At 54.3% G+C, this 25,247-nt stretch overlaps 7 protein-coding genes across 7 annotated transcripts; 2 read left to right on the top strand and 5 right to left on the bottom strand.

Moving 5' to 3' along the window:
* Positions 1-107: 107 nt before the first annotated feature.
* On the bottom strand, positions 108-1,915 carry PG986_013378 (florfenicol exporter; the record flags this gene model as incomplete). Its single annotated transcript, XM_066849600.1, has 3 exons — positions 108-1,152; positions 1,299-1,348; positions 1,448-1,915. Coding segments are annotated over 3 exons (1,563 nt in total), but the record flags the coding sequence as incomplete, so codon positions are not given.
* A 1,292-nt stretch (positions 1,916-3,207) lies between these two features.
* Positions 3,208-5,708, top strand: PG986_013377 (uncharacterized protein; the record flags this gene model as incomplete). The annotated part of the gene is made up of 7 exons (XM_066849599.1): positions 3,208-3,384; positions 3,447-3,470; positions 3,555-3,602; positions 3,671-3,723; positions 3,792-4,363; positions 4,416-5,083; positions 5,172-5,708. 7 exons carry the CDS (start codon positions 3,208-3,210, stop codon positions 5,706-5,708), a joined length of 2,079 nt encoding a protein of 692 aa, XP_066693742.1.
* A 408-nt stretch (positions 5,709-6,116) lies between these two features.
* Positions 6,117-7,786, bottom strand: PG986_013376 (uncharacterized protein; the record flags this gene model as incomplete). The annotated part of the gene is made up of 2 exons (XM_066849598.1): positions 6,117-7,549; positions 7,651-7,786. 2 exons carry the CDS (start codon positions 7,784-7,786, stop codon positions 6,117-6,119), a joined length of 1,569 nt encoding a protein of 522 aa, XP_066693741.1.
* Positions 7,787-8,701: 915 nt separating this feature from the next.
* PG986_013375 (snf2 family helicase) lies at positions 8,702-14,536 on the bottom strand (the record flags this gene model as incomplete). Its single annotated transcript, XM_066849597.1, has 2 exons — positions 8,702-8,809; positions 9,038-14,536. 2 exons carry the CDS (start codon positions 14,534-14,536, stop codon positions 8,702-8,704), a joined length of 5,607 nt encoding a protein of 1,868 aa, XP_066693740.1.
* Positions 14,537-16,569: 2,033 nt separating this feature from the next.
* Positions 16,570-18,364, top strand: PG986_013374 (glutathione synthetase; the record flags this gene model as incomplete). The annotated part of the gene is made up of 4 exons (XM_066849596.1): positions 16,570-16,871; positions 16,926-17,001; positions 17,057-17,199; positions 17,254-18,364. The coding sequence occupies 4 exons, from the start codon at positions 16,570-16,572 to the stop codon at positions 18,362-18,364; spliced, it is 1,632 nt and encodes a 543-aa protein (XP_066693739.1).
* A 774-nt stretch (positions 18,365-19,138) lies between these two features.
* Positions 19,139-21,413, bottom strand: PG986_013373 (dnaJ domain containing protein; the record flags this gene model as incomplete). Its single annotated transcript, XM_066849595.1, has 5 exons — positions 19,139-19,379; positions 19,435-20,203; positions 20,231-20,596; positions 20,685-20,950; positions 21,010-21,413. 5 exons carry the CDS (start codon positions 21,411-21,413, stop codon positions 19,139-19,141), a joined length of 2,046 nt encoding a protein of 681 aa, XP_066693738.1.
* A 2,233-nt stretch (positions 21,414-23,646) lies between these two features.
* PG986_013372 (myosin regulatory light chain 1) lies at positions 23,647-24,560 on the bottom strand (the record flags this gene model as incomplete). Its single annotated transcript, XM_066849594.1, has 2 exons — positions 23,647-24,068; positions 24,128-24,560. Coding segments are annotated over 2 exons (855 nt in total), but the record flags the coding sequence as incomplete, so codon positions are not given.
* Positions 24,561-25,247: the final 687 nt, after the last annotated feature.

The following is a 25,247-nucleotide window of genomic DNA, read 5'->3' as shown; positions in this document are numbered from 1 at the left end:
CGATTGGGATGCGCCCATTGCCAAATCAGCGTACATGAATCCTCGGCTACCAAGCCACCCATGCACGGCGTCGGCCCCCTGGACCGCCAGACCATTCTCTCCCCATACTACGTGCCAACCTTCCCCATCCCCCTCAAGCGCGGCCCCCAGCACCACAGCACGACGACCGAGGGGAACCCCAGCGCCACGAAGACGAACGCCAGCAGGCCGTTGCCCCAGCCGTAGCCCAGCGGCCCGCTGTACAGCTGCGGCGTGAAGAGGGGGAAGACGAAGGCGAGCAGGTTGCTCAGCATGCGCGCCGCGGCATTGGCCGAGGCGGACTCGCCCGCGCCGAACTCGTCGAACAGGTACGCGTAGAGGCCCTGGCTCAGCATGAAGGAGGCGCAGCAGAAGACGCCGATGCCGACGTCGATCACGGGCCACGACAACTGACGCTCCACGGCCCAGCCGTAACAGAACAGGCCCGCGGGCATGACGAGGGTGGGGGTGACCAGGAAAGGGACGCGGTACTCGGGCACGGCCTCGTCCTCTTCGTCGTGCTCGTCGCCCATTGCTGCTGCTGTTGTTGTTTCGGCGGCTTCTGGGTTCGAGGGTTGCCCGGTTGGCGCTGTCAGCTGCTGCCTGTGTTTATCTCTTTGGAGCCTCCATAGCCAATCCATCAGGGGGCCACCGGTTTGTGTGCCTATGACGGCTCCCGCGGCGATGGCAACATAATTTAGAGAGCTTTCGGTCGGCGTTTGGCCACGGTCAATCCACATCTGCGCAAACGTTGATAGTACGAGGAAGTAAATACTGAAGTTCAGGGCAATATTTAGTGAGAGGAAGGTTACAATGGGCCGGTGGCGGAGGAGCATGAGAGGACGGAGCAGGGCGATCTGGATGGGGCAAAGGACGTTTCGAAGATAGGCCATTGTAAAAGGCCTTGGCTTCACCTGTGGCGATGATAACGATGCTGGCTGAGATATACGTTGGAGGAGGATCGTGCCATTGGTTTCTCTGAGCAATAGGAAACCTAGAACGGCGATGACGGCGCTCGTTGCCGACATGATCCAAAAGAGCAGCTGCCAACGTAGATGCTGAGAGACCAGGCCACCGACGATGGGACCCAGGGCCGGACCGAGATATGGGAGTAATGAGGCGATAGCAAGGGATCTATGGATTCGGGGGTTAGTATTGCCCTTTCAGGGGAACCAGACCGCACGCCTTGGGAGGAGTTTCATTATAAGTGGATCCGCCATGGGCTGCATATTCCACATAAACATCTGAATAGGAAGGAATGAACTCCGGCAGTCGCATACTTGCCACGATCCTTTGGCCCATACATATCCGCCAGGATCGGTCCCGTGAGCTTGAAAGGAGACGGACGTCAGTTCATACGCACACAACCATCTGTTGCCCCCCGACATCACATAACGCGGGCTCTAGACACACACACACACACACATACCGAAATGCCCACAGACGAAGCCGAGCCGGCCAGCAACCGACCCAGTATCATCATGCCCTGATTGCTGCCGACGGGACATAGCGAGTTCCACAGCACATACCACACATTGCAGGCAACCCATACGGGCTTCCTGCCGTAGAGTTCTGACAGGGGACCGATGATGAAGGGGCCGAAGGCCAAGCCAAGCGTATACACGGAGAAGGCGACCTGCATGACCGACTCGGACATGCGGAGATCCTCTGCAATGCGTCCCAATGCAGGCGCCACGATGCTCACGGACATGATGCCCACCAGATGACCCAAAGTGATGACCAGAGCGATGGTGAGTTTGCGGGAGGTGGGCCAGTTATAAGGGTTTCTTGGATCGTCGGGTTGCCAGCCTGCTTCCGTGGCCGTCGCGGGCTGTCGTTGGCAAACGGTCAGTTGGTAAGCCGGAATAGAAAGTGAGGGGAAGACTTTACCTGCTGCTTCTCCGATTCATTGCCTACCGCGGCTGGGACTGGTGGTACTTCACCGAGAGGCTCGCCTGGTGCATCATGTCTCTTTTGTTCAGGGTCAGACATTATTCCAGAATTGCGTTACATACATGATCAAGAAAGCCATTCGAGGGGATCACCAACGTCTGCCTGGTGGCTTGCTGCCTCTTTATGCTACAACGGCACGCATCCTGACTCCGGCCTTGGGCTGACCTACTCTGCCGTGCCGCAGTCGGACAGATCAGATAAGCCAGAGCCCGGATCTGATAAACATGACCGACAAGGGGGTCGCACATCTCCATTGGTCACGACGGGCTCGGCTAATGGCGTGTTTGCATGGCCAGGTAATAGCGTACGCGGCAACGTCGCATAGATGACTCACTGTCGACGGTGAAGTCACGGGGCTGGACGCGGAGTGGGTGAGTGTCCAAAACGAAGGATCTGCGTAATATCCCATCCGACCCGAGCCACCGTGCCCCTTTACATCCGGGCCCATGATGCATCTTGACCTGTTTGCTTGCCACTCCATGCTCTAGACTCATCTGGTGCCAAAACCGAGGCGCCCCTACCAAAGAGCGGCCGAAGGGGGCCGTTTCCTCTAGTGCTTACCTATGCGTTGAACTAGGTACATGTAGATAACAACCCATGCTAGGGGTACTACTCTTAGTCCTCCTCATCAGCGAAACGAAGGTTCAGGCTTCTAATATGAAAATTAAGTAAGTGATCGGAGACAAAGGCTTTTACTCTGCCACAGACACCAAGCCAGCCACTCACTGGCTCCATAGCGAGACGGCTCTTCTTGCCGACTTCATCCCTTTTCCTTGTGCAGGGCCACGAGGACAACGGCCCCCGAAGATGCTTGCTATTAATTGGAAACACCAAAAGCAATGTTCCGTGTCTCTTTTGGGATGTCTCTACGGTGAGCACCAGGCGTGCCGGATGAGATACCAACGAGGTAGTACGGTGGCTTATACCGCTCAGCCCTATAAACTGCCCGTCTTTGAGTTTCGCCGGCATGCCGCTGCGTAGGCTTCGCCTCCGCCTAGCTTGACTGTACATCCAAATTGGCAATCGACCAAGCCTGGAACCGCTGGTCCATCAGGAGTACCGAGCCCGTTTGGACAGTTAGGAATCGGGGTCTAGATCCAGGCCACCAGAAGCCACTATTCTGGGTGCTCCAGTATATAGGATGCGTGACGGTCCTCTCCTTCAGCCGATGGTGGCACTCCAGTGTGTACCGTCGGCGCACTCTTGCATCTGCAGCGTCGCCGTCATTGCCATATCATGCCTACTGGATCTGGTCTTGACTATGCCGGTGAGCGCCTCCGGCTCATTGCTTCGCGGATAGAGGACCCCAGAAACCCTTCCAACCACGCAGCTGATCATGGTCATGACGACCACACGGCCCATACGGCTTCGATACCGGCTGCACCAAATATGGACGTGCCCGCATTCAAAAAGGTATGTAACACTCAGGAGTTGGGCTTTGGAGGAGATAGCAATGACTTACTAGCAATCGACAGAGCCATGCCGCGTCCAATTTTGAGGTATGCAGGAATCCTCTCCTCCTCTCCTCCTCCTCTCCTCCTACGACTGCCGCACCTTGTCTCCTGGCTCTAATTCGGCCTTAGCTATTCTACGACCTGTGGTTCGTCGCAAACCTCAATGTGTTTGCTGCTGTAAGCCGCACCGAGCCGCGCTCCCCCCTGAAACTATATATGCCACGATTTGAGACTCACTAGCCCAGATCCACGGTATCACAGACGGTGCAGCTTTACGGTCCTTCATAGGCTTTCTGCTGTAGGGCTTCCCCTCCCCCGTTGTCGTTGCCGTCATCGGCAGGTGCAGGGCTGATCTCTCTCCAACAGGATGCTTTGGACGACCTGGCTCGTAACCAGCATCTACGACGTCCGGTACACCTCGGAGAGCATCCTCGAGCGCTGCTGCCGAGGCGCCCACCTCGGCGTCATGACCGGCTTCGCCGTCATCGCGACCAAGTTCAGCCCCGACGACCAGAACCCGGCCGTCTACCAAGTCATGTCGCTCTTCCTCGCCGTCTCGCGCCTCGTGCTGGCGCTCCAGTACGCCATGTCGGCGTGGCAGGCCCGAAAGTTCATGCACGGGCGGCGCCCGCTGCTCGCCACCGCGGCCTTCCACCTGGTCGCCGCCGGGGCCTACACCGTCATCGCCTACCGCTACGTGGTGCGCGACAGCAGCCGGGGCTACATCGCGTGGTACGTCATCGGCGTGGTCGAGATGGCGCTGCACCTCATCTGCTCGCAGTTCTCGCCCGTCTTGACCTTCATCGGCTCCCACTTCGGCGAGCGGCTCAACCTGCTGACTCTCATCGTCATGGGCGAGGGCGTCATCATCTTGGCCAAGAACATCACCCTGGTCGTAAAGGATACCTACTTGAAGGATAACACCGTGAAGGTGTGGAGTAAGTTTAAACCCCTTTCCTTATGTACACACCCTTGAGATGAATATGAAAGCTGACGTGATTCTCCAAAAAGGCCCTGCCCTGATTGGCATTGTAACCGCCGCGACGGCCCTGATCTACATCATCTTCCAGCTGTACTTTGACTGGATGCACGGGGAGGACGAGTCCATGTCCACGAGACACCAAGTCTTGTGGGCGGTGGTGCACCTCCCCTTCCATATTGCCATGGTCCTGCTCGTCGAGGGCAGCAACCAGTTCATCAGCTGGTGGCGCATATACGAGTCCATCGACAAAGCATCCGACACTCTCCTGAGTGTCCGCAACATGACCTCGACGTCCGCGGCGGTCGCCAAGGAGCTGGACAAGCGGGTCATGAAATGGCTCTCCAAATACCCGCCCCCAGATATCATCAATTCGTATAACGGGGTCAATGCGACGCTGAAAGATATCAAGGGGTTGCCCGACAGCTTTTGGGGCAGCCAGAACATATCCGACAACGATCCCATCATGATTCAATGGTCAGATGACGTTACCAGACTATTCCTGACCATGGTCAGTGGCATCTTCAACAACTTCAAAATCGAAGCACCGGATAGCAAGAAAGGCGGCGATAAGACCGACGATAAGACCGCTGCTGCTGCTGCTGCTGCGCACGAGTCGTATGACGTGCTACCCCAATCAGACATGATAGACGGCATTACTATGAGGTTCAAGCTCGTGGTAAGTTCTCGGATCCGCGGCAGTTGCATTACTGTGTGGTTGTTTGCAGACAGTCAGGATTCTGACTACTGACCGACGCCACCCCTAGTTCATCTACACCTTTCTCTGTGCCGGCAGCGTGCTATTTTTCCTGACCGTCATGCACTGCATCTCGAAACAGCACGGCTGGACGCCCTTCAACATTGCCCGGACCGGCGTCTGCGTCGCCCTCGCCCTCGGCCTGGCCCTCACCGCGGCCGTGGCCACCAACGAGGACGCCGCCGACACCTTCATGGGCAGCCCCTGGATGCTGCCGACCATCACGCTCAGCTACTTCGCCGCCCTGGTGCTCACGCACCTGCCGCACCCGCGCAAGTTCGGGCTCGGCCGGTTCGGGCGGGGCACGTACACGGAGGTCGACCACGAGCGGCAGCAGCACGACGGCGAGAGCGTGCCGCTCAAGCAGGTGGTGACCAGCATCGTCATCACGCGTCCCAGCCAGGACTACGACCCGTACGGAAGCAGAACTGGGGTCTTCATGTCCGCGGAGGGCGGTATGCCGCCGAGTCCCGGCCACAATACCAATATTGATGCGCATGATCCATTGCAGACCCCGCCATATAGCGTTATGCCAAGATGCATTTAGGTTCGGTGAGCGTCATGGTTCGGCAGAAAAGGAAATGGTGGAAGGTCGCAAGGGAAAGGGGCGAGGAATGAAAGTTTTGAAAATGGGTTGGGAGTTTTGTAAAGTTCTGCACTGTTCACGTGAACCTGTAATATGGCAATGAGTATTGGGTTGGCGGAAAGAACAAACACCTGCCGCTTCCTTATCAACCTGCTGGACCAATGTACATTGTACAGCTTCTAGTGATTCTCGTTTACTGTATCGAGTGGCAGCCACGTATATCAAGACGGCAGGTACATGTGGCAAGAACAGAATATGCATGGCGAGCAGCCAGAAATGGCATAAACAGCTATCCCACTTGATGCTTGGAAGCATATGGGTTAGGTCATCTGAGGCTGGGATAAAGTTTGATCGGAGTGACGTGCAAAGTCAAAAAGACTTCCAGTCCACCGCTTGTTCCCACGCATGAGCGGCCTTGAGTATCGTAGCCTCATCCCAGAACTTCCCCACGATCTGCAGGCTACAAGGCACCATGACGCCCGGGTCCGCCTCCGACGGCACCAAGCCAACCGGCACGGCCAACGCCGGGTGTCCCGTCCCGTTGAAGCTCGCCGTGTTCTCCGTCATGCCGCGGCCCGCCTCCATGTGCGCGACGGGGCTCGCGTCGACGGGCGGCAGCGGGAACGCGGCGCGCAGCGTCGTCGGCAGGACCAGCACGTCGTACTGCCGCAGCGCCGCGTCGTAGCCGTCCCGCAGCCGCCGCATCAGGTTGACGGCCTTCCCGTACACGAGCGGGTACTCCGACCAGCCGAGCTCGCCCGCCAGCAGACCCTCGTGGCTGAAGGCGCTCATCTTGCCCAGGGCCTCCTGCGTGTACGGCAGGCCCTTGCGCTCGGCCAGATCCGTCAGCATCACCTGGCGCCGCCCCGTCGCCCGTCCCAGCATCCCCATGTGGTTGCCCATCTTACTCATGACCGAGTAGATGGCGCGCGACGATGCATGCATAGGCACCGACACCTCCTCGACCACCGCGGCGCCGAGCTTCTCTGTGAACACCTTCGCGGCCGCGAGGAACTTGGCCTTGACGGCGTCATTCAGCGCCGCGCCCTCGAGGCCCTCCTTCAGGATCCCTATGCGCAACCCCTTGGCCCCGTCCGCTCCGCTAACCCTCAGCTCGTCCGCGTAGCGAGGGACCTGTCCCGGAAAGGGGCACCCGGCACCCTGACGATCATCGAGCCCGTCGGCGCCGGCCAGGACCTCGAGAAGCGTCGCGCACTCGAGACAAGTGCGGGTCATGGGCCCCACGAAGTCGACGCTCGCCTCGTTGCTGGCGATTCCCGTATATGCAACCAGACCATACGTGGGCTTGAAGCCGTACAGCCCGCACATGGCGGCTGGGATGCGCACGCTGCCCCCCTGGTCGCAACCGACACCGAGATCAACCGCGCCCGAGGCCACGAGCGCGGCCGTGCCCGAGCTGCTGCCACCCGCTGAGTAGCCCCGGGCGAAGGGATTGTGGACCGGGCCCGTCGCCGCCGTCACGGACACGGCCCCCCGCGACAGGTTCTCGCACACGGCCTTGCCCGTGATCTGAGCCCCGGCCTCGAGCACGCGCGTCGCGACGGCGGCGTCCGTCTGCGGCGTCCAGCCGGTGAAAGACTCGGTGCCCAGCAGGCAGGGGACTTGGGCCAGCGCGATATTGTCCTTGAGACACACCGTCTTGCCCTTCAGCGTCGTTGATGACGGGCTAGTGTGCGCGCAACTGCAGCGCCAGGCCCAGGCATTCAAGGGGTTTTCTGCCTTTTCTGGGAAGTGGACGTCGAGCCTGGGCGTGAGGTTGAAATCAGGTGTTGGCTGATAATCTTTGGAGTGAGACGTCAGCGGTTCAGTCATCGAGTGGCAATATTCAGATCTGAAGAAGAAGAAAAGTAAAACGCCTAAAGGAGATGGTGGACCGTAATACCATCCATTGCTGAGACCGTCTCAAACGTCTGTCGTGCCTTTTCGAGCAACGTGATAAAGTCGTCTACATCGTGCTCGGGTATTTTATAATTGACTGCAGTCGCGATCCTTCGCAAGCCTTCCTTAGTTACCGGCATGTCGCTTTTTCTAGAGATAGAGGATGGAGATTTGGATTGAGAATATTGTAGTTCCAAGTCGAATAACAACCAATAGCAAATCAGTTGTTCAGACCAACAAACCAAGGGTTACCTTCCTTCGTGACGTTGGCGATAGTTGGGGTATCGTTAACAAATATGCCCGCGTTCGGCATGCCTATTATCGGACCTTCACCGGGTGCTCCCGACTATTTCGGCATACATCCGATGCTAGGCACCCAGAGCCGTATATGCGTTTCTCCATACATATATGGACCTTCTTTACCCTAACTGATAGTCAACTCTTGCAGCAATCAGTTAATTTACGGTGCCACTCTCGCTGCCATGTGTTAGTCAAGAGCTATCATCACTCTTGGCGAAAATATCACTTTTATACCAGATAATTAAGGGAGCGTTTTGTGCCGTATTGCAAATCTTCGCATTTTCTGACCCAGAGCAGAAGCCTCTAATTAGAGCCCCAGTACTGCATTTACAGCAATGTCTACCGTGTGTCTGCCCGAGTCGCGAGACAAAGGCCGCTCTTCTTCCCCCAGCCTCCCTTGACAGCCAAGGCAGTTTTCTCCCCTACATGTCTCTGCTTACTGTCCTGTTTCATTTTCGTCAAGTGAATAGTAAACGAAAATGCTCCATGGGTATCTCAACGAAATATGAAAAGGAAGCCAATAACGCTGGTTTGCTTCCCTGCGAAGCAAACGCCGAACCAATGCCAAGTAGAACCGAAAGCATCCTGTGCTGCATGACCTGACCATCTCTTCCACATGCCAACATCCACATGGAAACACAGAGTAAAGCCCCGGACATGTGAAATCGCCTCTGCCAGTGGGGCACGCAATCGCCAAAAGAAGTCGCGAGAAGGGAGTGTGGCATCACTGGAAGGGGTTTTTGGCGTTGCGTTTTCTAGGAGCCGAGGATGATCCGTCCCTCTGCGAACTGGTTACCGTTTTGGCCCATGGTGGCAGCCTGCTGCTGATTTGCCCAATGCCGGTTTGCCCACTCTTTTGTGCCCTGAACTCTTCAAGAGCGATCTGGTCATTTTGCCGATGATTGTTTGCAGGTTGGCGGCTAGAAGAAGAAGAAGACCGCCCCTGTCCAGGATTGACCTAGTGATCGTGTGAGGTTAGCAAGTGTCGAAAGGAGTCGCTGCCTTCAGACTTGTGTTGTAGACCCGTACTGCAGGCCCGATTATTGAGACGTAGAAGAAGCAAACGAAAAAGTTGAATGGGGCTGTCCTACTGTGGTGTCGGTCTTGTGACGGTGAGCGGAAATCTCGTGATCCCATGATGCTTGCGGCAGGCTGTCCCAAGTTTTTCGTTTCGCCGCAATCTCGCCAGCCTCCATCTGAGCGAGCTTGATCGGTGGCAACAAGCCAGCCACTACAGCGTCGACGAACCTAGACGAAGCTGAAGACGAGTCCATAACTGCCCACTTTGCCTCACGGATGCCCTGCAACTGTCTCTGGTTCTGCTGCTGTTCAAATGCTGCCGCCACTGTATGGGCTACCGCACGACATCTTGCCGCATCGCCGCCGCTTCCTTTCGAGGAGAAGACTCTACCAAGCTCGCCCTTAAAGGCCTGGATATTATCCCAATACACATTTGCCTGTCGTAGCTGCGTACTGGCACCGGGAACAGGCCCGATAGATCCTCCTCCCGATGCCTGTTGCACAGCCGGTGCAGGCAAACGGGGTGATGCCGACTGGTGCACCAATTGACTGTGGGCCGGTGAATGAGAGGTGCCATTTGCTACAACACTTCGGCTAAATTCGACGGGTGCAGGAGCGGTGCTCCGGATACCACCAGGAAGGGCCTGAAATGAGTTCACCATAGTAAGACCTGCTGGCTGAGCACCTGGAGCGGCGAACGTGGAGACGAGCTGCGGTTGCCCATTGGCGGCAGCTAGAGATTCTGCAAAGCCAGGACCAATGGGCAAAGACCGGCCTTGACGTGCATGGAACTCGTTGATCAATCTTTGTGCTTCCACCTCTTCTTCTTGCGCCAGGGTCTCTTCTTCAAGGGCTTCTTCCTCGAAAGTGTCCGTCATCACAATCGATTTAACGTGCGATCCCAGTCCCGACTCGAGTATACCGTCAAGTACAGCATCCTTGCCCAGATGCTCCATCACCTCTCCAGGCTCCGGGTCGCTTGGCATGTTGAACAGCTCTGCCAGACGCTGTGCTTTGGGGATCGGCTTCTTTTCGTCAACAACGCGCTGAGCCAGTTGCATCTTGAAGATCTGCCTATGATGCAACTTCACCTCAAGGGTCCCACCGCAGACGAGACGGTAAACGAAGACGGGCTTGGTCTGACCGATACGGAACGCTCGGCCTACTGCCTGTTGCTCTTGCTGCGGATTCCATTTCGAATCCATAATCACCACCCGATTCGCACTGGTGATGTTCAGTCCCAGGCCCCCTGCCGTTGTTGAGATCAAGAACACCTCGTAAGTCGACTCCACTGCGTTGAAATCTCGTACCATGCCCGGGCGTTTGCTGGCTTGCGTTTTCCCATCGAGCCTTAAATAGTGCCGGCGCCTGGACCGCAGGATCTTCTCCAGGTAGTCAAGCGTTTTCATGGACTGAGAGAAGATGAGAACCTTATCGCCCTTGGCTTTGCTCTCATCGAGGATTCTATCAAGGAGCAGCATCTTCGACGAATACGATGCTTCCTTGAGGTCTCCGGCAGACATCATCTGCAGCAATTCGCTGACCAGCACAGGGGGCAGGTTGATTCGTTCTGCTTCGTCAGGTCCATCTTTGGCGGAACCGTGGTCCTTTTGCTCTTTCAATAAAGCCCTGAATGCATCTGGGTGGTTGCAAAGGACGGTCAGGGTGGTGGCACTGGCAAGCAGTTTCATTGATCCTTTGTCATCTGTTTGGTTGAACTTGATGTAGGTCTCATAGAGAGCACGTTGCAATTTGGTAAGCGGAACACTGATAACGAATTCCATCTTCGGTGGGACGTCGTGATGCAGAACTGCGATAGTTCGTCGATGCACCTTTGGCGCAACCGTCTGCTTGAGGGCTCGCAGTTTCGTCAGTGCTTTTCTCTTTTGGGCACGGCTGCTGTCCACAGACAAGCCCTCCTCAATCGGTCTAGCATAGTCGTGGTCAAACTCTTTCTTGCTGGAAAGATAACCAGGACAGACCCAATTCAGCATCGAGTGATACTCCTTGACGTTGTTGGCTAGGGGAGAACCGGTCAAAGCGATTCGGGTCCTGGTTCTGAATCTCACGGCTGCGTTATGCAACTGGGAAGTCTCGTTCTTCAGCATGTGAGCCTCATCAGCCACCACGATATTGGCCTCGTCGAATAAGTGACCAGCCAGCAGGGTATTCTGTGCGCAGGTCTTGAAAAGAGTATAACCTATAACCAAAATTCCGCCGAAATTTGCCCAGTCGACAATCTGATCATGCCGATCAAGAAGCGAGGTATCCGCATCGATTTTGTATAGGTTCTCCGACTGCTTCCCGAGTATCGGATGCCCATCTGGTATCCAAATCAGGAGTTCGTCGGCCCAGTTGTTTATGAGCCCTGGCGGCGCAAGGATTAATGTTCTGGATTCTTTCAACTCGTCTGGAATCTGACCGGAAATCGATGGGTCGTCAGACGCGGCCGCATCTGCAATCGTGACTAACAGAGTAATGATCTGCATCGTCTTGCCTAGGCCCATGGTGTGTGCTAGAAGACAGCCTTGGCGACTCTGAGAGTCTGCAACTAACTGGTTCCACATGAAACGGACTCCTTCGACCTGATGCTTCTTGATACGGCTCGCAATATTATCAGGGACGTAAATGAAGCCCTGGTCATCTTCCTTACTTTCATTGATGAGAAGATGTGAGTTCTGGCTAGCCTCCGAGTGTCCTTGGGCAGCCAGTTTGGCACGAAGTAATTCCCGTCGTTTCGCTTGCTCCTTAACGCGAGCCCTGTCACTGTCTCGCAGATTCTGGGCAGCACGATCCCTTTGGATTGGTCTGCGCTTCTTGGTTGGAGACACGACAGGTTCCTCCTCAGTCTCATCATCATCAGTGTCTTCCGAGATGACTTCTGGCTCCCCCAGCTGTTTGGGATCAGGTGCTTTTGACTTCGTGCTTGCAGAACGGTCAACGGGGGTGGATGATGGGGTGTTGTTGCCAGACGATGATCGCCTGAGTTCTTTGACCAGCTTGCAGTAAAAGTCCATGAACTCTCTGAACTGACGTTTTCTGGAGCACAGGTTTCTTTTCATCTCGTCGCTTACCTGCCAGTATTTCCTCAAGGGGGGTGCCTCCCCTTCCGTGTATATGTCAAATAGCCGTGCCATGTAGCAGGACACATAATAGTGTCTTTCGCTTTTGTGTCGGTCGTCATCTTTCTTTTCGTCCTTCTGGTCGAATGGAAGACTGGTCCATTGATGACCAAGATGGGGAATAATGTAATATTCCCAAAGGTCGAGCCCATCTCCTAGTCCATCCATATAGAGTTTGCAGATGCCGAAAATGGCCTCTCGGTATTCAGGGGGAAGCTCTTTCAGGGTGTTCTTCACTTGCTGCTCATAGTGGCCTCGCAGGGTTGGCGAGGAACTGGGGGATTCTTTGATTAACGCTTTACGAGCTAGAGACGACACCTTAAGGGTTGAAACCGGTTGTGATGATTGGCTTTGTTTCTTTAAGCTCGGTGACTGCTTTTCTGGTGTGACAAGGTCCACGACACCCGGGGGATAGGAAGAACACCTCGGTGTCTCAGGGGGTCTCGATATACTTGGTCGCAAGGACGCAGGTGACTGAGTCGCCTGAGTAAGGTCTGTAATTTCGTCCAAACCATCAGCATGCTTGCCCAGCACATCGAAGATGGAGGGAGTCGAACGACTAGGGTTTTCCACCTCGCTGTTGCCTACGACATGTGCTGGTACGTTATCTTGAACTGCAAGCTCTTTGTCATCTGACGGGGTAGATGATCTTGCGTTGCCAGAGGCGACAGAGGCGACAGATTCGGCACCAGCAAACTCAGGCGTTGGGGCGCTTAGATCGTTGCCGATTGCCTCATGCTCAAAGTCAATTGCCATCTCATCTTGTGGTGAGACTTCTTCCGGGAGAGGCGCGTAATCCTGCCCATCGTCTTCAACAATGAAATCATCTTCGGAGTCGCTCATTAGTAGTTCCCCTTCATCGTCGTTGACTTGAGGGCGAGGCCGCTGTTCACGTTTCTTTGCAGGCCTCCGAGTTACGTTCGAAACCCTTTTCGGTTCCGACGTTGACTTGAGGACATTAAGCATCCATAGCGCTGCTTGCAAGTCTTGCACTGTAGGTTCAAGATTTCCCATGCTGGACTTGATGTCAGCCTTGTTGCGCCACTCCTGGTCGGTTATTCTTGTGCGCAGAGCACCGAGGCGAGTTTGCAGATAATTTATTTTTTTCCGAGCACTGTCGAGTGCCACTTTCAGATTAGACCGTCTGGCCTTGTTCCACTCGATGTTCGCACCACGCTGCAAGTTGGGCAGTTTTCGCTCAGTCCAGGCTGCGATATATTCATTGGTGCCTTCGTCAAGAGCCAAATTAACATCATTCGCTGACAGCGCAGTGTTCACTTTTGCCATGGCCTCGACGCGCTCTTTCTCCTCGGCCTCGATCTCCGCCCATGTATCTGAATCGTACTCGTCGCCGCTATCAGACTCGCCAAGAAGAGGAAGCACTTCGCCATGATCAGGGTCGTTCGCCCCAAAAACAGTGTCAGCTTTTGCAGGTGGGCGGTCAGGTCTGGAACTTGGTAAGGGGGTAAGGCCTTGACGGAGGCGTTCAAGCTGAGCTTGGCGTTGGGTTTGTCGTTGAATTTGACGTTTGTAAAGTCGACTGACCTGCCGGCGCCGGCCAACAGGAACCTGTTCCCGAAGCACAAACGTCATATCCGCATCGGTTAAGCGAGAAGAATCGAAATCAATCATGTCGACACGAGTAAGAGAATCTTTACCAAGATACCAAGACTCGTCGTTTGTGAATTGACCACTTGCAAGCATGGCGAGATCCATGATAGGTGCTTGAAGGAAAGGGTTTTCTTTGAGATGACCCTTGCGCTTCGACTGCTCGATAACATCGGCCTGATTAGGTATGACCTGACTGGCCCGCCCCAGAGGATGACCAAGAACTTGTGAAGGTTGGACCCTTCTCTTCTTGCGACTCGAGGCGTCGTTAGATGATGTGCCGTTAGCATGACTGTTTTCCTTGGGACCATCAGAATCCGGGATAATAGCCGATGTGGCCACTGCTGCAGCTGCCCTTTCCGCCACGCGTGCTGGGGCTCGGACAGGGTCCAGCGGTAAGACTACCTGGTCTTCTGAAGCTTGTGACATCCGCTCAGCCTGGAGCTTTCGTTTTCTGGTTTCAATATCCTCAACCTCGTCGTCATCATTGTCTGACATGGCCTCATCCTCAACCTCGTCTTCTTGTTTCCGCTCGACTAGGTACTTTTTGTATATGCGGCTGCGACGCCGAAATTGTGAAATGGCATCACGCAACGTGCTTTTGTGTTTGTTTGCCTTGACACCGATATCCTTGAAGAAGCACTCGTGGTCGGAGTCCTTGAGAAGACTTATACCATTGATAAAGTTGTCCCGTAGTGCATTTTCAAGGCGGGCAGGGTCTGGTAGGATCGGAGGGTCCTCGAACGGTTTCCATGACCGCTTGCTAGTGCATAGTTCTTTTACAACTCGATCGGTATCCCAATCCCAGGGATCATTCCCCTGGGCTGCTGACGGGGCCATTGCTCCGACCCAACAGTCTCAAGTTGACACCAGGTATTCGCGTCCAGCCTAAGATAACATCAGTTCAGTAAGCTCTGCAAAGATATCAAAAGTTGGTGCTGGGGTGCAGATTGACGACCAGCATGGAAAAATATGTAGCTGGAAAGTAGGGAAGGTGGGATAGATTCAAGATGAGAAGTTCGGTGATTGTGAAGGGCCAGAAAGCCTGGAATGCGCTCCTCGCAAGCAGTGAAGTGTGTCTCCCCCAGGCGCTAGGAGACGTTGCTGCCGACATACCTTCTTTTTTTCCTTCGGTGAACAAGTGCAACGGTCCAAAGCATCACCGACAGACCCTGGGGCTCGACTCCAAGATCGCGACAAGGTAGACGACACTGGAATGGATGCCAAGCGTGCAGTACTGCGAGTGCTCAGAGGATGGCGTAAGCAAATCCTGATCCGATTGGCCTTGCTCGAGTAGGGCAGTCGCAAGACCAAGCAAGAATGAGGATGTTGTCTTGTGAACTGGCAGTGGGGGTTGTTGGCCCGGATAGGATGTATGTTGTCTGAGAGCACACAGGTGTACAGATGATTGAATGGATGTATCCCAGGGAAAGTGACGAGTGTTTGCATTGAATCACCTGGTGAATATATGCATCAATCGCCGATTGTGAACCGTGAGTGTAGCCGGTCGGGTCGAATCGCCAGGTGCTTTCGAATCGTGGTTGGAACAACAGGCGGGATCGTGGGTTTATCTGATTGTGAATTTCGACAGGTTCATCGCGTACGAAGTCGGACAATGCATTGTAGGGCAGTGAATACGATTGTTTCTGTTTTCACTGTCCGATCGCAACACATCTTCACAGTGAGTGGCGGGGGAGGCTCTGAACAATCAGTTGGCAGGCCGAAATAGTTGGACCACGGCGTGGGGAGAGGTAGATAAAAGGTATGTAAAGATGTAGGTAGGTAGGTCGTTCAATCGGTTCACGAATCTCAACTGGAACCAACAATACACGCGCCTGCGAATAAGGTGAGGCGCGACTTCCTCGAGACCATCCAAGACATGGGACTTGGGGTCGAAAGGCGCTAAGGGTGCAATTTAGTGGGAAGAGCCTGACCAGGCAGCAGGGGTCTCAGCAGTAGGTAGGTTAGGGCCTGGGTGAGGTGGGGGTGGGGCAGAGCGGCTTCTGCATTCAATTTGATGAATTGATTGATCAATTCTCCCAGCTCGATTCCCATCCACAGGCTTCCATGTGAGACAGCATTGACTGAGGAACTGAGACATGTGGTAAACCGTTGCTACCGTATCTCCTTGATTGCGAGAGCGCAGCTTTTCGTATTGACGATACTCCCCTTGAATGGTCGACAAGCCTGTTTGTCCAATTAGAACCATTAGGTCTGTCCGGTGGGATAAACGTTTGGAAACGTCATTCCAATAGAGGAATTAAACTGTCCCTGGTGCGTGCAGTACGACGTTAGCTGGCAATAGCAGCGCTTTCAGCATCAAGGGGGAAAGTACGTCTTAAGACGTGATTGTTCTACTTCCACACATTGATATATCAAATTATACAATCCTTCAAGAGAGGATATCTCCTCCGGTCTGAACTTCCGCGACTACTTCATGTTCCGACCACCCAGGACTACCTGCCGTGAACCCCACATAGATTCCATCTAAAGGCACAACTAAAGTCGCATAGCAGACCATGCCGTGGAAACCTTCCGTCATCATAGGAGGCAGGCGGGGTTGCTAAATCAGATTCGCATCCATCTCGTGAGAAATCCATCCCATTAATAAGCCACTCCGAAAGCTCCCCGGCATTCTCTCCCGAAGCTAGAAAATTAAGGAGTGTAGATTCTTTACAACTGCACTTTGAATAGCAAAAGCTTCGAGTTTTTTTCTTCTTCTTCATTCTCAACGCTCATTAATGATAGTGCAAGGTGAACAAGTCCCTTGATACTTCCTCCCGGCCCTCCAAAAGGATATTGTAGCCAGCCCCGCGGTCTGTTATATCTGTACACCCAATCACGCCTTACAAAGTCTTGGCGACTCAAGCAAGATGCCTTCAACCCTGCCTGCAAACTACCCGCCTGATCTCACGGCTTCGGAGAGCGAACGGCTGGTTGAGGTGGTCAAGGACTGGGCGGCTGCTCACGGACTTTCTGTTCGGCCACCGGCCACCGTCGTATCGGCCGAGGCCGACCCGGCCGGTATCCTGTCGACTGCCGTGCCGGTGACCATCTTCCCCAGCCCCTTTCCGCAGATCTGCTACGACCAAGGCAAGGTGGCCCAAAAGGCCTACAATGAGCTGTATGCGGCTATTAGCCAGGATGAGGAATTTCTGGCTCAGATTGTCAAGGAGTGGGTATACCCATGCCAAAAGAGGTTGAGATGCAAATCGCTAATGCTGTGTAGTATCGGCGACAGCGATGAATTCATCACAGAGCTGTGGAAGGTTCACCTAAAAGTTAAAGAGGAGGGTTATGCCCAGGTAAGCAGCATGGCAGGCCTTACTGGCTCGAGCTATATGTACTGACCGATTTCAGCATTTGTCCCTTGGTCTATTCCGTTCGGATTACATGGTCCACCAAACCACACCCGAAGAAGATCCTCAGATCAAGCAAGTCGAATTCAACACTATAGCGTCGTCTTTCGGAGGCCTCTCATCCCAGACATCGGCGTTGCATAAGTAAGAGTTTGCGCTTGCTTCTCCCGATGAGCAGCTTCACTGACCAGACCACAGGTACTTGGCCATAAACGAGTATGCGTTGCTGGAGCAGCCCATCTCACAGGGGCAGCTGACCCTCCCGACCAACTTGAGCGCGCGAGGCCTTGCTGCTGGTATCAAGCAGGCCTTCATCGCTTACGGTCATCATGTCACCCCGCACCCCAAGTGCGTTATTTTCCTGGTCCAGGATGGCGAGCGCAACGTCTTTGACCAGCGCCACCTCGAGTATGAAGTCCAGGCGCCGCCGAGCACCATCCCAGTGTTCCGGCTGCCCTTCTCCCAGATCAAGCAGCAAACTCACCTTGCCGAGGGCGGCGGCCGACAGCTTTTGTTCAGCCCGCCCCAGCTCCCGAAGCACACCTTTGAGGTTGCTGTCGTGTACATGCGCAGCGGCTACGGCCCAGGTGACTATCCGGATGCCTCGGCCTGGGAGGCCCGCTACCACATCGAGAGATCCGCCGCCATCAAGTGCCCCAGCATCCTGACGCAAGTTGCCGGCACCAAGAAGGTCCAACAGGTTCTCGCGACACCCCCAAGCGATCCCATGTCAGAGCCTTCCATCCTTCGCCGCTTCATCGGCTCAGATGACTGCCGCAACCCTCGGCGCATCCATCATGCCGACGACACTATCGCCGCGCTCCAGCGTACCTTCACCAATATCTACCCGCTGGACAACAGCCCCGCAGGCCAGAAAGCCCGCGCCATCGCCCTCGATGAAGACAAGTGCCAGTCGTACGTGCTGAAGCCGCAGCGAGAGGGTGGCGGCAACAATATCTACCGTTCGGCCATTCCGGGCTTCCTCAAGTCCATCCCCGAAGCCCACTGGGGCGCCTACATCCTCATGGAGCTCATTACGCCGCCCCCTGTGCACAACACAATCCTGCGCCTGGGCAAGCTGGAGCACGGCGGTGTCATCTGCGAACTCGGCATCTACGGAACCTGTCTCTGGGATCAGCGCGAGAAGCAGGGTCACGGCATTGTCATGAACGAGCAGTCTGGTTATTTGCTAAGAACCAAGGGTGACAAGAGTGAGGAAGGCGGTGTTGCGGCAGGCTTCGGTTGTATGGATAGCTGCGCATTGGTGGGCGGAGGACATGCCAAGAATAGCGGCGAACGACATAGTTAAAAGACCATGCCCGAACACCGGCACCGCCTTGGCGGTTGATGCATTATAGATAGCGAGGACGTTGGGTGAGAAATAAGGCAAGATAGAAATTACCCACAGGTCTCCTTCACTGGTATTTGTTCAAAACCATGTTAAGAAAGTGTCTTAGTGACAATCGCATTTGAAAGTGATCTATCTTGTAAAATAGGTTGTCTATTCATTGAGTAATGCAGGCAAAACTTTGCCTGTCAAGTCTTTCGAGTTGGTATCCTCGCGACGCACGGAGATGAGCAGGCTGTCTATCTACGTTCTTCATGATCAGAATGCATCTTTCCCCTAAACCGCAAAAACGCCGCTTGGATGATCCAGTTCATGTCGAGGAATTCGAGAGGAAAAAGTAATGCGAAGATGACGAGGGATCATCTATCAACTCCTTTCGTTCTTCTCATGTCCCCTTTCCGACCTTCACCAGTCTGTTGAAACCTGAAACTCCCATTGCCCTCTCTACCAGACCGATGAAGATCCACGTGAAATGCCCAAAACCTTTGCACAGATGTACAGCATACCCAACAGCACGACCAAGACACTTACAAGCTCACGCGGGAGGAGAACAACTGCAGCAACAAGAACAACACCCCATCGACGAAGACGAGCAATGCGGTGGTCGAAATCAGCATCGTTAGACATCGTCTCGTCAGGTGCACCTTTATGCCCGTGTTTCCATGGACGATCACCTTCCCAGTCGTCAGACTGGCTTTCTTCGGCAGTATCGTCGTTTTCCTCAGGCTGGGGTTGTCAGCCAAATTGGAAGCCTCCAGGGAAGCCACCAGGTCGGCGACCACCACCACCAGCTGAGAAGCGAGCGCCTCCGAAGCCCTCTCCACCGCCAAAACCGCCACCGCCGTTCATCATGCTGAAGAGGATCTCGGGGTCAATGCCACCCATGCCTCCACCCATGCCGCCCATTCCACCGCCTCCCGAGAACATGTCGGAAGGATCAACCAGATCTTCGCCGCTATCATAGCGAGCACGTTTTCTAAGCAGACGAGTTAGTGCCCAATATATCATAATCTAATAGCTCTCAAACTTACTGAGGATCGCTCAAGGTTTCATAGGCTTCGCCTATATCCTTAAAGCGCTCGGCGGCGGCGTCATCTCCGGGGTTCTTGTCGGGATGGTGGACAATAGCCAACTTTCGGTAGGCCTTCTTGATCTGGGTATCATCGGCGCTCTTTTCGACATTGAGAATCTTGTAGTAGTCTTTTCGTTGACTCTTCTTCAGCTCAAGCTCCGCCTTGCGAACCTCCTTGGGAATGGTTCTATCCTCGGGGTCCATCTCTTGAATGGACTTCCACTCGCGGACAGCATCCTCCCATCGGTCGGCTTGACCCAGAGCATTGGCCTTTGTCTTGCGTGCCTTGATATATTGGGGGTCGAGACTGACAGCTCGGTCGCAATCAGCCACCGCCTCATTGTACTGCCTCAGCTTCAATCGGCAAAGCGCCCGGTTCTGCAAGAGCTTGGCGTTTGTACCACGATTCGTAGGGTCCACCTCCAAGGCGGACGAATATTTGTCAAAGGCAGCCTGCCACCGGCCAGCTTTGTAATCGCTGTTGCCTTCTTCCTTCATGCGATCAAGCTTCTGCACAGTTCGGAGCCACTTGACGGCATCCCGGAAGTCAGGGTCGCAACTGAGGGCCTTACGGAAATGTTGGATCGCCTTTTCGTTGTCTCCCTGGCAATACAAAGCACGCCCACGCAGTACTAACGCTTCGGGATCCTGGCTGTTGAACCTGAGGAGGGACATGGCTACGTTCTGAGCCTCACCGAGAGAGTTGACACCGCCAATCTTGAGGTGGGCTGCACCTCTCATCAGCTGCCACTTACGAGGCTTCATCGCCCCGAGGCCTAGGAGCTTTTCGGCTTGGTCCAACGCATGCAGCACCATGGAACCAGAAGTGCCGTTGTGCAGAGCATCGTGGGCGGCCCTGACGTGCGACGACATTTCCTTGGCTTGTGCCATATCCTTGGCCGAGGCAGGGGGCTGGATGCGGCTGAAGGTTGTCAGGGCTTCTTCGGGCCGACCTAAGCTGGTATAGATACGAGCAAGCCGAAGCAGAAACTTGGCGTTGGTCGGATCAAGATCAACAGCTCGGGTGCAATCCCCAAGAGCAGCTTCATATTGCCCGTGGGACATGTAAGCTGCTGCACGGTTGCTCAAGAAAGTTGCCGAGTTAGGAATTAATTCCACGGCTGCGAGAGGAAATGTCAGTCAGCATTCAGTATTTTCTAATGGGGACCAAACGAAAAAATTGGTAGAAACCAGCAATTTGAAGCATACCTCTGGAGTACTGTATGATGGCATTCCGGTAATCCCTCTCTTTGAAGAACTTATTTCCAGCAGCCTTGTACGACTCAGCCTCGTCTTCTGTAGTGGGCACTGGGCTGGAGGGGTTGGACCGGTGAGGTGGGGGAGCTGGCCCTTCGTCATTTGTGGGCTCCTTGGTCCCGTTGGTGTTGGGCGGGATGCTTATGGGCACCGTGACCTTCTTCTTTGCAGGAGGCTGAGGCTTCGCCGGGGGGAAGATGGAGGGGCGGCCGAGGCCTCTCGGTCGACGTCCATTTTGTCGAAGGAACTGCGGTCGCTCATGGCGGATAAGGCCGACAAGCGCTTGTACTCGTCGGGGTGTAGGTTGAGAGGATGTGTGTTGGGGTCTGACTTATTGCGCCGCGACGAGAATGAAGTGCTACCGAATGAACGGGTGCTGCGAGACCTTGCAGATTGAGGGGGTACAGGAGGCAGGTCCTTCTGCGTGTTCTGCGTACTATGCGTAGTCTGCGTACTATGCGTAGTCTGCGTAGTCTGCGTGCTCTGCGTGGGCGGCGATGCGGACCGAACGGGCTTTCTCCCTATCGGCCTTGCTTGAGGGGCAGTCTTAATAGGCGACGTAGAACCAGACCGAGATCGATTGGCGTGTGGACTGTGATTCTCGTCGTTTTCCCCGGTCGCGTGCTTCTTGGTGGGCGAGGGAGAAGCAGAGGGTTTCTTGGGCGAAAAGAGACCCTTCATTTGGAGGAGGGAATAGAAGATTCTATACGTTACTTTATTAAACCCGATTCCAAAAAAAGTTCCCACACCACCTCGAATGGCAGGGCCAGGGACTCGGTTCTGTCCGCCCTAAGCACCTCCCCAAACTTTTTCAGAAGCCTTTGCAGCTGATTGTATGTATCCTAAACTTTCCGCCAAAGGAAAAGCCCCGATTAGGAAAACGGCCTTGGAATGTGTGTGTGTGTGTGTGTGTATGTGTGTGTGTTGAAGCCAGCTCATGCAAGCCCGTCCTCTTTGAATTTTTTTTCCCTGGTTGGTAGCCCGGTTTTTAATTCTGTGTCGCGGGTGGATGCTGTCCAGTGTTCACCGCAATGCGCGCAGGTACAAACGGTCGGTCGCCTTCTGGAGCGCTTGACTCAGCTGCAGGTCTGACGTCTTCAGGGAGTTAGGCTGTTGGCTTGCTGGCAGCTGGAAGCTGGAAGCAACTATAACACGAGTCGATATTATCGCTGGTGTGCTCGTTTTAGCACGGAACGCAACGCGCCTAATGCGATTTTAGAGCCGACTCGAAAATAGACACAAGGCAGGAGGTGTTGCAGCGTAGTGCAGCACAGCGTAATGCAGCCGCAAGAAGCTATGGCCTGAGACCTTGTACTAAGGGGAGGAAAGCCACTACTAGGTCGCGCGTTTTGGTACGGGCCAGGTGCTGAAGATGTGTGGAAAGTTGAGACAGGAGGTGCGCAGAGACAATGTGATATTGAGCTTGGGGAGAAGACCAAGAGAATGAGAGGTTCGAGAGAGACCAGAGTGAACTTCAGAGAGGGACGAGCTTCCTCAAGATTGGTTTTAAAAATGCGACAGACCAACGAGCCGCCCGCCCATGACACTACCTATGTATTTCCATCCGGCCAGAGGGACCATTGATGAACTCGGTTTATCAGCCTAGCACCGCCAAACCCCCAGTCGGATTGCACAAATTCCGTGGTGGCATGCCACTTTGTTCTCTGGTTCCTGACGGGATAAAAAAATCCTCGTCGCCAATCCGTCTCCTCTCCCCAGCCCGTCGATTTTTTTTGTGAAATTGGAGAAGCGAGAGCCACCCAAGTGCAGAATACCTTTTCCTCTGGCTATACCCACGCGATAGGCAACGGTATAGGGTACTCCAGAATAGGCCCCCACACTCGCAACCGCCGCCCGACGTTACCACAGCGAAAAGAGTGGTTCATCCAATAGACACAGCCAGACTCGGCAGTGTTGACCTCCAGATGCCACCTCCAGCGCATAACCGTCGTCCCAGTGGCCAATGGTGCAAGTGCTTGCAGATAAAATGAAGAGGTTGACCTCGGGGGTCGCTCTTGCTCACTACATGTACCTACTTCTATGGGGGTCTTTGAAGGTTTGCTCGGATATGGGCCCCGGGGGCCACGAGATGTGCTCGCTCGCTTCTCCTGGCTGGCTGGGACGAACATCCTTGTGCGCCCGCTTTGAACATCAATAATTAAGTTTTCATAACGGTCCTTACCTTTATCCACCAGGGGGTGCAAAAAGGGGCCCCTGCCAAAAAGCTAGGCACGTCCCGGCTGACTGTCTGCGCCAACCCAGCTCATCCAAAACTCGCTGATTCTCGAAGGTTCTGTGGAGGCGGCAACCTCGAAGACGAGGGCAAGGCTGATGGAAGCCGCATTGCCGCAGTCGGAGGCTGGCAGGCTGGGACGGCTGTAACACATAATATGGATTCGACCAGACTGCATGGGGGTCATGTGTCCAGGTACACTACTTGGCATATACGTCATCGCTTCCCTGCATCGACACATGAACGCATTCATCGCGATATCGCGAGCTTTGCTCCAAACAACAGCCATAGTAAGGTCTGCAACAGATCATCATTGAGGGCCACATTGATTTGAACGGCATGCTGTCATTTGAATGCATATCAATCAAAAACGCATAACTCGAGGGATGTTCAATTTATGTACGCAATTACATACATACATTTGTATCTAATGCGTGCTTATTATCTAGGCTGATGCTGTTGTTGCCGCCCCTTGCTGTTGAGCGAAAACTTGATTGAGACACGCACTTCACCCACCCTGCCACCCATAGCATGTTTTTGTTTCTACAGGTAGAGACATAAGCAAAGAAGAGCTGCTGTGTGGAATACAAACATGTGCGCGGTTTCATAAAAACATTAACCATTTTGGGTCATAGTGTAGAGCCAGCCCATCCTACCTCACGCCTCTGTGCATCCCGTGAATTATTGACTTTCAGAGCCTTCTTGAGAAGCAGCTTCCGAGTTGTTATTCCCTCCCACAATAGAGGTGACAAACTCCTGGTATCGGAACACCTCGCCCCTTTTCCCTCCTAGTCCACCTGTCATATTCTTGCTGAACGCTCTCCGCCCACTGAAGCCAGCCATGATCTTCTCTACTTCTGTCGCGGAAAGTGCGCGCTCGCCTGGCTCTGGAGCTGTATGTAGCAAAGCATCCCGCAGTTCTGCTAAATCTACCTGTCCACTATCGTCATCATCGAATGCCGAAAACGCCGACATCAGCTCGGCACTTGGAGACATCGAGGATAGCCCAGTTGCAATACTATTTAGGAAAGCGGCGAGTGTCATCGTTTGGGGTCCGCCAGGTGGGAAGTATTGGGAGAGGTCGGATGATCCAGAGGGGAGGCCTGTGTAGGGGGTGTCAGCTCTAAGGACTTGGTTTGTATCCATAAGTCTTGTTGCTTACCTAGCTGATTCAACATATCGACTATGTCCTCTCTGTTGACAACCCCATCGCTGTCCCTATCCAGGATCTGGAAGCCGTCTCTGAGGGTTCGTACCTGCGCAGGTTGAAGTTGTGATAAGGCATTACCATGTGCAGCGCGTGATGCCGGTTGCACTCGGGACGACATTTGCACCGGTGAGCCGAGAGGGTTCAAAGATGTGTCGTTGGTCTGTGTGTGTGACAGCGACTTTCTTATTTCGGATAGATCTACTGCAGAGGACGAGCTCGCAAATCGCGACGGTGTGGGCATACTGCCGGCCTTGGTAGCAGAGCCGGGGGGTGTCGATTGTCGTAGAGTCGATGGCGATGAAGGTGACTCTGGTCTACGGAAGGGAGAGCCTCTATTCGTGCCGCCGAAGCTGAGAGGCGAGGGTTTATAGCCGGCCTGCATCGCCTAACGTCGTAGATGTCAGTTGGGAATGCTCTGTACAACCAGCTCCACTTGACGATTCAATGTTTACCATGGATTGTAAAATGGAGAAGGCTGGTGATGTATGCAACTAAAAGTCTTGACTTTTATGCAGAAGCAAAGTTCAAGTCACGCAGATGCTGATGCTGGTGCTGGCGCTGATGCCGGATGTATGTAGGCGTCAACGGATCCTCGTACCGGTTCGATGTCGCTTGATTGTTTACAAGGGAAAGCAAGGGGAATATGGGAATGGCGTGTACCGCCAAAGGACCCTCAAAAAAAGCTGGGGATGGATTTCAGATGAATTCAATTGGGTAGGAGCCGCCAGGAACAGAAGATTATAGCGATTGATAGATACAACATGGACAACAATCGGATTCCGTGGAAGTCGCTACATTCCCATTGCCCATTTGCAACCAGATTTGGATGGCCAGTGATGGTCAACAAGTCGGCTGATTTGACCGGGCAACCAGCTGGAAAGCAACCTAGGATCCTGGTCTGGCTCTCTGGCACCCAAGTTGCTAAGGTAGCACCACAGCCCAGCCTACAGGTAGCACCACAACATTAATAAGAACTGGCCAAATGATGTGCCCGCGCTAGCATCGAATTGCACAGGCCGCCCTCCGGCTCTAATTCCGGGGAGCAGTAGCCGTCGGTGGTACCTGACTTACA

The sequence above is a fragment of the Apiospora aurea genome (genome assembly GCF_038362705.1).
Source record: "Apiospora aurea strain CBS 24483 chromosome Unknown utg000009l_segment0_segment0, whole genome shotgun sequence".
Lineage (NCBI taxonomy): Eukaryota > Fungi > Ascomycota > Sordariomycetes > Amphisphaeriales > Apiosporaceae > Apiospora > Apiospora aurea.
Note: the sequence above shows the minus strand (reverse complement) of the source record. Positions and strands in the feature narration are given on the sequence as shown.